The 14,612-nt window shown below is 36.7% G+C and overlaps 1 protein-coding gene across 1 annotated transcript in view; it reads left to right on the forward strand.

Annotated features, from left to right (window-relative positions):
* The window catches only part of TMEM123 (transmembrane protein 123), a 63,567-nt gene extending 49,239 nt beyond the window's left edge, over window positions 1–14,328 (forward strand). The window contains exons 3-5 of the mRNA XM_057749820.1: window positions 7,449–7,862; window positions 9,033–9,186; window positions 11,663–14,328. Of these exons, the coding sequence (XP_057605803.1) occupies window positions 7,449–7,862; window positions 9,033–9,186; window positions 11,663–11,687 (593 nt within the window). The 3' untranslated portion in view covers window positions 11,688–14,328. The remainder of the gene's footprint in view (window positions 1–7,448; window positions 7,863–9,032; window positions 9,187–11,662) is intronic.
* The last annotated feature ends 284 nt before the right edge of the window (window positions 14,329–14,612 follow it).

Below are 14,612 nucleotides of genomic sequence, written 5' to 3' on the forward strand. Positions count from 1 at the left end.
AGGTGAGCACCCTTTAAGAGCCGTTTCTCAGTTGGCCGTGGCCTTGGGTGTCTCATGGACACGCCCCATTAGTTTTCAAAGCTAGGTGTTTGGGGGACTCATCGCTCATGTGCAGGTCTTAAAAGTCAGGGTGTCTGGTGTGGGGGCTCAAACCCTTCACACCTCAGGGAGAAGTCACGGGTTTTGAGTTCCCTTCTGATTGTGGGTCACTGCACAGGGTGGTAGAGGGGGCGGGTTGTGGAGTTCATGGTGAGATTGTTTCAGCCTCTCCTACCTGCCTCAGTGTTGGTTTTTTCTCGTTTGCCCAGTGCATAGGAGTCACTCAGCCAGTTTGGGGGTGTTTTTCCCCCAGAGGAGATTGTTCTGTAATTGGCTGTAGATTCATTGTGTCTGTGGGAAGAGGTGAGTCTAGGATCTTCCCACATCACTGTGGTGAACCAGAACCATTCATCACCTTTTTTCTGATTAGTAATTCTGTAGTATAATTTTGTCTATACTTTTACTTTCAATATGTTTCAGCTTTTCTGAATCTTAAATTTAAGATATATCGCTTGTAAACAGTTCATAGTTTTTCTCTCCAGTTGATAATCTTTGTCTTTTACGTGGCCTGTTTTGTCCATTTAATGTGACTTCAATGTGATTTCTAGGCTGGGCCCTGAACAGGAATAGAATTTCACCAGGTGAAGAGTGGGTGGGAAGTATTCCAGGCAGAGGAGGTAATATAACAAAGCAACAGAAACAAAGAAATAAACTGCATACGGAACGCTGAGTACATCTGCTGGGGCAGAAAAGAGTAGCAGTAGATTAGGCAGCAGAGGAGACCGTGGCCTTGTCATCATGGTGAAGAGCTAGCGCTGGACAGGTTTTGGCCTTCCCTCCTTGCACAGTTTGGAGCACATACTAGAAGTGATCGAGTTTTCCCAAAACTGTGCCTGGCACTTATGTAGAGTTAAGTGAAAATACAAGATGTAGGTCTTGGTTAATTAATAACCAGCTAATTCCGTCAAAAAGATAAAATGAGGTAATACAATAGAGTCCAAAAAAAATGAAAAACGGGGAGATAAATAATAAAATAAAGGTAAAAATAAAGGAGCTGCCTGGGAAGGATGGCGTCTTTCCTGCGTCTCCAGAGACTCCCAGCCTTGTTCTTGGCACTGAGTGTAGTGTGGGAGGAATGCGAAGCCAGGCCGACTGGAGTGTGCTGGGCAAGAATAGCAGACAGAGTGAGTTCTGTCCTGTGGAGAGTGGGGACTGTTGGCAGGAGAGGCTGGGAAGGTTTGGAGCCTGAACAGAGGAAAAAGAACAGCAGCTTGCCTGATGCCCTTGTGACTGTGATTCTTGCTGTTTTGTTTTTTTGTGGGGGTTTTTTGTTTGTTTGTTTGTTTGTTTTTGATTAACCAGGGTTATAAATTGTGCGCGGAGTCTGTGGTAATGGAATAGAATGGGCAAGACCTATGGCAATAGGCTAACAGAGCCTGGATGTTGTGTACACAGCCCCGGCCAGCTTAGCCTTGGCTGGGGGGTGCTGCCTGCCCTGAAAAGCCACGTTGCTCTTCTGACCATCTCCTGCTTAGCTTGCTTTCCCTACAGCTCTGGGAATGTACAGCATCGCCCTTCAGAAGGAATTTCCTTAAACCTGGACTGCGTCTCAGGGGTTAGTTCTCGCTGTCCTTAAGGCAGATGATTGTTTTGACTGAAAATGCCTCTTTTGGTTCCTCCCAGAGTAAACAAACGTTCTGTTTATATTAACAAAAGATATAGGCAGAGGGATGATGGTGTCACAAAATGTGGAAACAGAGTTTATTACAGATATACTATAACTTATTTAAAACACCCCAGTTGTTATTTTTCTGTGTTCATATACATACAGTTTTTTCCTTTTTGGAATTTTAATTTTTGAATTTAGAAGTTTAGGAAAGTATATTCGATTTTCAGAAAATGGATCGTTCTTTATGATGATACATTTTTTAAAGCCCAATTTTCTCTTAGATTTTTTAAAATCTAGATTTTTCTTGATTTTTTTTAAAAGATAACTTTTTAAGATTTTTTTCTTAATCTAGATTTTTCAATTCTGTGGATTTTGGGTCCTTAGATAATTTGGATTCAGAATAATTTTTATAATGGATCTACTGACTTTGTACAATGAGGAAAGGCCCTCCCTGTTTTCTAAATAATGAGTACTTGTGGGACTATACTGACACTTAGATTCTTCAGAGGAAAGAGGTTCTCAAGTTTCTCAGTGTTTAAAAATATTCCAAGAGACGTACACAAGACTAGTAGTAGCTGCAGACTGTACTTAGAATCATAGAACCCTCAAAATAACTCTGTGGCACTGGAAATTTGTGATCTATGATCTTAAATAGCTCTGTATTTTTGACAACTGTAATAGGGAATGAAAAGCTACTACTATCCCATTTTAAAATAACTGGAGATTTTTCAAAAATAATATGAATTTTCAACTCTGATTTAAGTGTGTACCTAATACCCCAAAGAAAACAAGTTGTCACCCTTAACTTTGAAATATTTAGGTTAAAGGACAAAAGCGGCACTGAGATTTGGGGGGCTCAAGGTTATAGGAGTAAAGAAAGTTATTTCAGTACAGCATAGTTATATGAAGATATTTTGAATAAATCCAGACTTTGAAGAGGATGAGTACTTTTACTTGGTACTAGGAAAAAACAGGCTGCTTCCTAGCGTCCTTGGTCTTGCTGTAACAAGAAGGCAGCCAGCTGGTGTTAATAGAAAAAGGCCTGGAACATCACTGTTTTCTTCTTGGATGTTTGCATCAATAGCATCCTTCAAAAGCATCTTCTTCAGTGTGCTGTTATTCAGATGGCAGTGGTGGTAATCACGGAAGTATATCTGACTGACTACTCCTCAGCCTCCTATAGGGAACTTTGCAGCACAACTTTGTAGGAGAGGTATATTCAGTAAAACAAATGCTAAAACACAGGGTAATCGTTCATTGAGCACACCCTCCATAGCAGACACTGTGCTAAGTGCTCAATACAAATTATGTCAGTTATTTCCCCCAAACCCTTGTGATATCCCTTTTTATAGATGAGGAAGGAGACTGAATCTCAGAGAGGTTAAGTAACTTGTCTAAGGTAACCCAGCAAGTAAATGGCTGAGCTGATCCAGAGCCTGAGCTTGTTTCCACTGTGCTTGAAAAATACCACCAGCACTTGAGTGATAGAGAATAGCTCAGTGAAGAGAAAGAGCTCAGTAAATGGAAGCAAGAATTCTGTCATAGAAAAATTGTGCTCCTAGGATAGTTCTCTTATCACAGAACAGGAATGGAGTGCTCATTGGACTGTTTTGAGTATTTTTGCAGCAGTGGCAAAACAACACTCATCTCCATTTGTACTCTCTCTGTCTTAGTCCTCTCGCACCCGAACACGGCAGCGGTGGGACGGGGGGTGGTGAATGGGTGCTCTTACTATAGCCCTTCATTTTCCTGTGATTATGTTAGTTGAAATCAAGAGTTAAGTCAAGAAATTCTGATAGCTCTGATTGAAATCTATAGGTGATCTTAGGTTTTATTTAAGAAGTTTTGAGAGTGGTTTGACAAAAGTACCGACTGACTAAATTCATCTCACAGTGATTAGTTTCAAAGATCTGTGAAAGGAACCAGCTCAGCACAGCCTCTGTCGAGTACTGTTTCACAGCTGCCTGGAGACACATTTTGTTAGAAATGAAAAAACTGTGATCCTGAGTGCATTAGTGTGCTAAGGCTGCCCCAACAAAGGACCACAAACCAGGTAGTGTACACAGCAGAGATGTACTGTCAGATTGTCGATAGGGTTACTTCCCCCTGAGGGCTGTTGAGAGAGGATCTGTTCTGTGCCTCTTGCCTCGTTTCTGGTGTTTTGGTGGCAATTTTTGGCTTTCCTTGGCCTGTTGGAAGCATCACCCTGATCTCTGCCTTCCTCTTCACATGGTATTCCTTCCGTATGTCCATCTGTCTCCAAATTTCTCATTTTATAAGGACACCAGGTACTTAAGGCTCATCCTAATAACCTCATTTTAACTTGATTATAATCCTCTGTAAAGATCCTATCTCCAAATAAGGTAATAGCCTAAAGTACTAGGGGTTAGGGCCTCGACAGATGAACTTCAGAGGGACACAGTTCAATGCATAACCCTAATTAAATGTGTTGTTAACACTGCTACATACACCCGTCCCACAACTCCACCTACATTAGCTAAGGTGTTACTGATAGTATGTATGTCCAGTTTACTGAATGAATTCTATTTAGTAGGGTGTCTCTCCTTTTCAGAATAATACCAAAATAAATAAAACTCTACAATGATTGGAATTTCTCCCTCTGCCAGCCTGGGCCTGCTTCAGGCTTGGAACCTACAGTGGGGAATTTGACACTGTTGGCTTCCTTTCTTGCTCTGCCTTCCTCCCACCCCCCCACCCCTGCTTCTGCTTGTTTTGACCCTCACAGGAGCAGACCTTAAGGGGAAAAGCCAGCTGGGATGTTTTCATCTGGCGAAGGTGCCCCCTGGGTGGCAGATGTGGTTCTCTTTGGTAGATGCCAGGGAGATCGTGCAGCTGGGGCTTCCCCCTTCCCTGGATGCCGTAGGGCCTCTGCTTACGCTGCCCCTCTGCTGCACACCCTTGGCCCCTGGCTTTTGGTGCCCACCTCTCTGCTGGCTATCTTCATCCCTCTGTGCAGAACTCTCCGGGGGGCTGTCTTTTAAGGCAGCCCTGTGCTGCCTATGTTCCGTAGGCCCTGGTTTGGTTCTTGGGAAGCAAGCACCTTTGCTGTTGGTGGAAATAAGAGTCTACTCCTAGTACAGCCTTTTGAACTCTGTTGACAGGTTGAGACAGCTCAGTCATAGCCTCTCACCTTTTGAGTTACTTTTCAGGCTTGAGACAAATCTTAGTCTTCGTCCCTTCAAGTCCAGGAGATACTGGGCCTGACCTTCAGGTGATTCCCTTGAAGCCCTTCCAGCTTAGTTTGAGGGGTGGGGTTGCGTTCTCTTTTCCTCCATGGACAGAGGTGGGGGTGAACAGAGCACACTTGAAACTCTCCAATAATGTACCCTGTTTTGGGCCTTTATAAATTCTTTTGTTTTGATTTGATTTGATGTTTTTGCACTTTTTTTGATTGAAATATAATCGACATATTTTATTAGTTTTAGGTGTACAACATAATGATTTGTTATTTGTATATATTGCAAAATGATCACCACAATAAGTAACAGCTACCATAATATATAATAATGTATATAATATATAACATCTATCATATTTAGTTACAAAATTTTTCTTGTGATGAGAACTTTAAAGATCTATTCTCTTAAAAACTTTCAAATATACAATATAGTATTATTAACTATAGTCAGCATGTGCTGTACATTACATCCGCATGGCTTTTTTATTTTATAACTAGAAGTTTGTACCTTTTGACCACCTTCACTCATGTCACCCACCCTCGACACCTTTACTACCTGCTGCTTCTCAGAGGCTGGGGGAGACCGAATGGCTAAAACAGCAAAGTCAGATAGAGCTTATCCCTTTCCAAGCCCTGCATGGATGGTGTGTTCTTCTCACATCTCTGCAGGTGCTCACTGAGCCACAGCCTGGAGGGCGCTGGTCAGTAGGGAAGACACCCAGACGTCCATGATCAGATGGTCTCATTTGCAGAGTAGCACAAATGACTGTTTACCTATATTACAGACAAGGGCATTGAATCGCTGAATGTGAGTTCTGACCTTGAAGAGAGCATCCCTGAATTGCAATTAACACATTTAAATATCATGAAACAGACCTTAACACAAAACGTATTTGCCTCTTTTGTCAATTTGTAGAAAATTTTAGCTGCTTAGTGGTTTCTTTAACACATTTGGATTTTCTTAGTGACCTGTTTTTACCCATGTGACTTTGTACAGTATCTCTGAAGAACATCTTATTATGACATCGAGAAGAGAGTAGGCCGTGTGTGTGCAGAATCCAAAAGCAGCATTGTGTTTATTGTTTTACTCTGCAAAGATCATTCTGTTCTAAAGCTAGGATATAAACGGTGGTTCTTTGCTGTATTTAATTTCATTATAATAGAATTCATTCACTAGGTTAAAATAATAGGTGATTATTTCAGTGCTAATGTGTATTGCTTATATCTCTGTAGAGCATTTAGAATTGAATAATAAAAGATTAGTTCATAGCATTTCTGTCATCTACTTGAATAATTATAATTTATTAGTCTATATAATACAAAAGTACTAATTCCTTTGGTCTTTTTTAAAAATTAGATAATACTCAGTGGAAGAGATCACATAATAAAGACCCAAAGTTCAGAAAATGTGATAGGAATTTAAATAGTAAAAGCTGATGGGCAGATAAGAAGCACTATTAAAACCAGCCTATAAAATTGAAAATAAATATTTGAGTTCTTTGAATAAAAAGTACAAAATAATTGTGAAAGATAAGGTGATAATGTGTGAAGTAATCACTTTTGGTGTGTGACAGCAGCGGTGGGACAGGGAACCTGAAGGCCTTGTGCTGCTGTCACTGGGGGAGAGGAGAAGGCAAGCCTGATGCTTAAGTCTTTCCACTTTAGTTCTTGGCTGTAAAGAGTAAAATGGGAGTATATAGGCAGCATAACAAAACCACTAAACCTGCAAATAAACTCTGAGACTAGGAAACAAATACAGAAATAAATTGCATCCTATTAATAGGGCAAAGAGATATTTTTCATTCCTTAGATAATATATACCAAATTATAATAACTAAAGTATCTTTAGTTGTAAACAACAGTTAGGTTGTGGTATTACAGTGAGGATAGCGTATGAAAGAATATTGTTAAGTTTTCAGATATAATTTTAGAAATATCATTCCAGTGATGGAAAATTATTATCATCAGTATGAGATTTCCAACTAGCCACGTTCTGCGATGTTATTTCACTTCCTAATGTGCCATGGGAAGCTGTTTTTACTCTTATGAAGAGTATCTCACTCATGCTCACATCCTACTGCAGGGTTAGAAGCATGGAGCTACTGTTTGTCCACAAAGCTTTTTGGAAGAACATGGCAGAGAAACTTTAAATTTTAAAAACCCTTTTATATCCATTGGTTTAATGATCCACTCAACTAATATTTGTGATATGAAGTATGGGATATTCAGACATAGAGATGGTTAAGACACTGTCCCTGTATTGAAAGAACTCGGTCTTCTGGGTTGGGGTTTTTTTCCCTCATATGTTCACAAAAATTCCTAACTTTATGTAAATCCAGGCTTGTTTCCTGTTCAGTATTTTACTGTTTTAAGACATTTTATGGCTTATTGCTGTATAATGCAAAGTATTAATAAACTATCTTTCATGCTGCTGTATTTATTAGACCTTTTTCTTTATGTATGACCATGAAAGTCAGTGAAGTGGGAGCTTAATTATCTAAGTCATAGCTCTAGCTTTAATGTTTCTTCATGTTCTTGCAGAACAAGAACAGGTACCTTTCAGCCCTACAAGTGTATCTTCCAACCACAATATGAAACTATCAACTCCAGCTTCCTCAGTCTCAAAGAATATGGCAGCTTTCACCTCGAAACCCACAGCAAAACCATCAACAACTGCAGTTGCCTCACACTTAAATAACAGGAGAGTCATCACCTTGAAAACCACAGCAAAACCATCAACAACTGCTTCAGCCTCAAATAACGGGCCAGCTGCCACCTCGAAGCCCATACCAACATCTAAAATCACACCAGAGGTCTCAATAAATATGACTTCTACCACCTTAAAGTCTACACCCAAAATAACAAATGTTTCACAAAATACATCCCAGATAACAACATCCACAGTGACCACAACCCACAATAGTTCGGTGACGTCTGTTTCTTCATCAGTAACACGTATGTATGAAAATGGACCTGTTTTTCCTATGCTGAAAAAATAGTTGTTAAAATGCCACATTTACATCATTCTATTCTGCAAAAATGGAGAAATTTAGACAATTATTCCTTATTTCCTAAATAAGTTAGTTGGAGAGGTCAGGAAAAGAGTCACTTGACTTAGTAACTATTTTGTCCCTTTAGAAAAATTAGCTTCCAACTTAACTGCCAAGTAATGACTGTATAAGATCCATCTGTAAATAAATAATTTATTCTAACAGGGAATTTTATTTTGCGTGGTTTGAAAACTTGTCATACGTTTAACTCTTTATACCTCATTCTAGAAAGGAATTAGGCAGGCTCAGTCTCCATGATTTCTAAACCTAAATCATGGAGAACTTTGGTTTTTTAATTCACTTGTGCCATGAAGATATTTATTTTTTAATGGTATTAGATAGTCACAAATGTAGTATTAGTCTCAGCAGTCTTTATTTTTTTGTATTTATTTAAAATATAATGCCTGTGAAACCATGAATTAAAAAACCTTAAGATTCTCTTTTAAGTTATCCAAAGTTGAAGTTCTGTTTAAAAGCTAGTGGTTACATTTATCAGAACAAATAGCAGACTTTATGGTTTCTTTTGTGTGTTTTTATAATTTCTATTCCAAATAGTTTATTTTCCTTATTACTACAATTTATGTATTGAAATCAACTTTAATGTCTCAGGGGCTCTTGACTCCGTAAAATTTAAATAGTTAAAATTCCAAATTTATTCAAAAGGAGAAACTTCAGTTAGAAATATCTACTCAAATTGGATCCAGTGTCAAGATTTCAGCTGTTACCTAGACCTGTTTTGTTTAGGTCATGAACTCTTAAGAGAATTCATAAAAGAATTACCCAAATCTTGCTGCCTCTGAGGTTTTGGTAGACCATCCAAGCCCAGTCTCACCTTAAGATCTTGGGGTTGCAGGCACTGGGGGGTTGTTTCTTTAAGGGATGTGTTGGAACAACTGAAGAAAACTAGAGCCAGGCAGTCACTAGACATAAAATCAGCTGGAGAGCAACTTGATGTGCTTAAGATTCCCTCTCGTCCTCAAATCAGCATTCTTACATAGAAATTTAGAAGGTTTTAGCTTACTACAATGTATTTAAAAAGCACTAAAGCCTGTATTTTTGTTTTGTTTTCTTCTAGTCACAGCAACTATTATTTCTAAGGAAAATAAAGGATCAAAATTTGATACTGGCAGCTTCGTTGGTGGTATTGTATTAACACTGGGAGTTTTATCTTTTCTTTACGTTGGATGCAAAATGTATTATTCAAGAAGAGGCATTCGGTATAGAACCATGTAAGTTTTGATTGGCGAGGACTTTTTTATTATTGCTAATTATGTATTTCTGTGTTTAAAATATCATGACAAAATATGAGAGTAGAGCCAGTGTTCATCTCAGGGATGAATAATTCATAGATTTATGAGTTATATTCCTATTAATCCTCTATGCCCAAAGCAAATTAAGTACAAATTTATGATTATAATTCTTTGCAAATGAAAATGGATATACCTATAAAAGTGATTGTATTTTATTAGTCATACTTTTTTTTTTTTAAACCAGAGACCCAAGTTTAGCCATTCCTTTTCACTTGCTTATACCTTTAATCCCAAGAAATACCGTATCAGATCTCTTGAGGCTGTTGACCTAGTGCTACTGACAAACACAAGACACACTAAAATAACGTCCTCGATAAAAATGTGATTTTTGCTTTTTGTGACAAAGACAAAGAAAGTAAAGAAATTCCTCTGACAGCCTCATTTTCCCTGATAATGTATATTGTTAGTATAATATACATTATCTGTTAATCTGTAGTAAAAGTGTCTTTTCAGGTGACAGTTATCTTGACTCTATCAACAAGTCCCCAGCAACAAACCATGTCATTCTATAGGCCAGATGGTTTTCAGAGGTATCATCTCCCAATTTTTGTTACTCCCACAAAGTCCTTTTGGTTTTTTCTTTTGAGTCTTATATGTAAAGAGTGAATTCATTCTCTTGATTGGTAATGTATATATAAAATAAATAACCATAGAATAGATGAACATTTTCCAAAATTTGTTTAATTGTCATATACATATGTGTCCCACACAGAGTTTCCATGTCAGAAACATTTGGGAAATACTAATTGAGCAAAGTAAAATAGAATAGGTTACTTTACTATAAGAATTCTGTAAGCCTTTGATATGTTGATGTACATTATGAATTTTTAGGAGAATATAGTATGAAAACATGTCTCAAATTTTTCATGGAACTAATAAGAAAATCACACTTTAAAAAAGTATATTTAAATTGGAAGTTACCTTCCACACACAGTATCCATCATATCGAACTTACTTTAAAAGAATATCAGGGTGGTGTTTGTCAAATTAAAGGCACATTTAGAAATATTCATTGTTTTCTCTTTTAGATCAACCCATAAAAGAATAAACTACATGAAGGAAACTGATTAAACAGAGTTTAAAAATGCTTTAAAATTTGAAATATTTTTTAAAACCACTGTGTTTATAGAAATAGTTATCATCTGTTTTCTTGGTAAATTTCACCAGTTAAACAGAAGGCACATTTTGATTATACTAAATTTAATGCAACTCCTTTTTTTATAATATCAGTATTTATTGATATACTTGAGGCTATAAAGTATTGAAGGAATTAAATTTAAATGTGCTATTTTCATTTTAAAGTGCCTTAACTACGAAGTATGTAATTTTAGCTTTATGGACTTTTTGCCTCACATATACATGACCACAAAGTGCTGCATGCCCTATGGAGGACATTAGAGTCCAGAACCCCCATAACTGTAAGGGAGCTGTGAGGTGTATAAGGCAGTTTGACTCTAACAGGAGTCATCCATATCAGAACCAGTAGATGATGAAAACACCATATTTAGTTGAGTCTAAGTACACATTTTTGTTTTTGTGTATTTCTACATTTTAACACCTCTGAAATGTACGTATCTTACAGTCTGTGGGATGAGAAAGCATTGTGTTGTAGTTTAATTGGCCATGCTTTTCTTAGTGCTACATTTTCTAAAGAGTGCATTTTAAAGCTAGTAGTTCCTTTGAAGTTATAAATAATGACATTACATAAGTAAGGACTTAATATTTGTCCCATTAAGAAAACTAAGATGTTCTATATTTAGTAATTATGGGCATTTCTAGTTTTCATTTATTGGATAATAACATTGATTAAAACACTGATTGAGTGTTAGCTGCTGTGTTTCTTAGAGTTGCATGGAGAGACAGTATAGTGGTAAGAGACCGGGTTTGGGGCTGACATACTTAATTTTGAGTCTGATCTTCTGCAAAATGGAATTGATTGATTAAATAAATAAATAACATTATCATGTATGTGTGTATATATATATATATATATTTTTTAAGTGCCCTCCCTCTCCTTAGGGCTACTGTGTTGATTGAATGAGATATGGATGTAAAGTCTGTAGCATAACCCCTGGCACATAGTAAATGTTCGAGGAATGATAGTTGTTTTAGTTGTTTTCTTTTTTAAAGAGGGTTATAATAGCTAATTGATAAAAAGTCACATAGCCACTGCAGAGCAGAGATTTGAGTGTAGGTCCATTTTGCAACCTGAATACAATGCTTGAATCCTTAACCACTACAGTATACCAGGTACTTTTACTTAAGAAACTTTGCATAAAGCAATGACAGTTTTGATTCTGAAGCTTGAAATTATTCATTACCTAAAAATATGAACTATAAGTAGTTTGATACAAATACAAAACAGAAAGTAATTTTAACTTTTGTTATATTACAGCGATGAACATGATGCCATCATTTAAGGGACTCCAAGGACCAATGGAAAGAAGATTGATACAGCCCTATCAACTAATTTTGATTTATAATTACTTTAAAACAGTATTCTCTTCTTGAAAATAGCATAAACAGGCCATACACATAATACACAATGTATTATATAAATATGTAAAGATTCCTCATGATTATGAAAGGTAAAAAGGGTTTGATTTGGGTTTTTTAATGAACATATGTAGCATACAGTTAATGCAATTGTTGTAATACTCACTTTTAGAAAATACAAAGTAAGACAAGTCCTGTCCCATTTTTTTGTGGCATTGGTTACATAGGGCCAGTAATTGGAAAACATCATCACTGAAGGGTATGATACCATCTGGTCATACAAATAAGGAGCTTGTCTCAGCACTCAGGATTTTGATGTCTTTGTTGGTCACACAAAGAACCTCAGTGCTATTAAGAGCTGGATATATCCTAATTACCACTGCCACATAGCAGAAATTATATGAATAAGCCAAGTCTTAAGCATAATTTTAGTTTGTGTCGCTTCAGAAAGCATCCATATTTCATATGTTTAAACTTAGTTATTTTAGTTATTTGGTTTAGAAACAAAATGCATGCCCCTCCCCTCACCAAAAAAACAATCAAGTAAAACTAGAAACAATATCTGGGCTTATCCCTGTTAGAGAGCCATTGGAGAGCCTGTATTTTTAATAACTTCTTTTGTGCTTTCAATGGCAATTGATGTAATTGCCTTTTTTTCCTCTGTAATTTCAGTAAATTGCAATGTTTAACATAATAATGTTTTAAAGACTTAGTTATTAGTGTGAAATAATGTTAGATTATTTGCTACTGTGAGAATACTGTCACCACTGGAAATTGCTTTATTTCATGTTCAGCTGTTAATTTTATATTTAGCGAATATTTTTAACAGATGTAGAACTGCTTTCAGTATCTAGAAATGGTTAATGCAATGTAAACACACTTAGCTTTAGAAAAACAAAAAAAAAGACCCTCGTATGATTTCCAGAGCAACATTTAGAATTCTCTTTAGTCTGAAGGACAGGTCAATGCTGTTTATCGAGCGAGGGATTGTGGGCTCCCCTCAGGCTACTAAACCTATAGGATGAGAATGCTGCATTTTCGTGTACTGTCAATGTTATACTCAAAGATTTGGGGAAACAGCATTTTTATACTAAAACACAAATGTGTTTTGGAATAAATTCTTACAAACAGGAGTTTTTAAGACAGAAAACTTCCTGCTTCCTTATTTGGGTCTTCTTTAGACTACTCGTCTTCCTCCCCTGCTAAGGAGGAGGCCCTCTCAGATGTATTATGTTAATGGAGAGGAAAAGCACAATATTGTGGGGACACCAGTATCAGCCATATTTTGAAGTGTTTTCAGCTTTACAGTTTATATTCCAGCACTCAAAACTCAGGGTCAAGTTTTGACAAAAGAGGTATTTAGTCATACTACATACTAAGATATTGTTTCCTCTGTCTTAGATGGTCAGAGTAAATCACACCAATTTCTGACAGTCCAAACATGAGCTAAGAAGTCCTAATAAATATGTACCTACATTTAATAAGAATTAAATGTAACTTTTGTGATCAGCTTTTGGTTTGCAGAGAGTCAAGAATTCTGATATAAAAGGGCCATTTCTACTCACTGTGCATTATGGCCAATCAATGTGATGAATATGATTAATAAAAATTATCCAGAATATGGATGTGACAGGGTGGGTTGGGTGGATGTGACACGTACAGTGTGAAAGAAATATTATGAAACACGTGTTTGCATTACTTTGAAAAGAGACGTGAGCTGATAAAGTTGTATGTTACTAACTTAGCCGTAACTGGTCTTTTAACCACTGCTTCATTTCTTTGCAAAATATACTGAAGACATATTTTATAGTAATGGGGGCTTTTTAAACTTCATTTGTCTCCTGCATTCTTGATATTTCAGTACTTTAAGTCAGTCAGAGCTTAGTAGACAGGCCTGAAATTTTCTTGAATACTTGTTTCTTAGCACTTTGAAAAATATAAAACCACTTTTTAAGTACTAAATGTCATTATTTGCTTTTAAAATTTCCTGTGCTTTGGGTTTGAAATATTTTAGTTATGTCTTTTTTTCTGTATATAAGTTGTATAATTTGTTACTGTCAAATATCAGTACTTCAATGCAGTCAGGTTTTCGGGTTTGGGGCTTTTTTGTTTTTGTTTTTGTTTTTGTTTTTGTTTTTTGGTTAATTGCAAAAATTGAGGGAAACAGCTATATAAATCAGTATTTCCCTTTGGAGCACATTTCCTAAGTGTAAATTTATCTTCCTCATTATGTTTACTTCAGCAAATGTTCAGTTTTATTTGCATTCTTTAAGAATGTATTTACTTGAAGATAAAAGCAATTCGGATATATGTCTAAATATTAGGCAGAATTCAACCTATGATTTTAACATTTCCTTGGATGATCCATAGAATGAGTAACTCAAGTACAGATAATGAGAGCTGGCAGTACATTACAGGGGTAATTTTCTATTTTTCAGGAAAAAAAATGTAAAGCAAACTTCTGTTACTTTTTTTCTTTTTATTACAATGACCAACTTTTGGTATTTCGTTGTTACTGAGATCTATTTTTAGAATAAAATTTTGATCTTTAAGAATAGTGTGTGGTTCTGCTTCATTTTATCAAACTCAAGAGAAATTAGCAAATAGAAAATGCCCAAAAAGTAAAAAGGCAGATTGTTGGGGCAAAACTGACACTAATTGTGGTTGCCTGGACCAGCAGCAGTGGGAGCATCACCTGGAAACTTATTAAGGGTACCAGTTCTTGAGTCCCGTCCCAGACCGACTGAATCACAAACTCTGGGGTGGAGCCCAGCAGTGTTTTAGCAATCCTACCAGGTAATTCTGATGAACACCAGAATCTGAGAGGCACTGCTCAAAGAATTTTCATT

The sequence above is a fragment of the Hippopotamus amphibius genome, chromosome 9, assembly GCF_030028045.1.
Source record: "Hippopotamus amphibius kiboko isolate mHipAmp2 chromosome 9, mHipAmp2.hap2, whole genome shotgun sequence".
NCBI classification, from domain to species: domain Eukaryota; kingdom Metazoa; phylum Chordata; class Mammalia; order Artiodactyla; family Hippopotamidae; genus Hippopotamus; species Hippopotamus amphibius.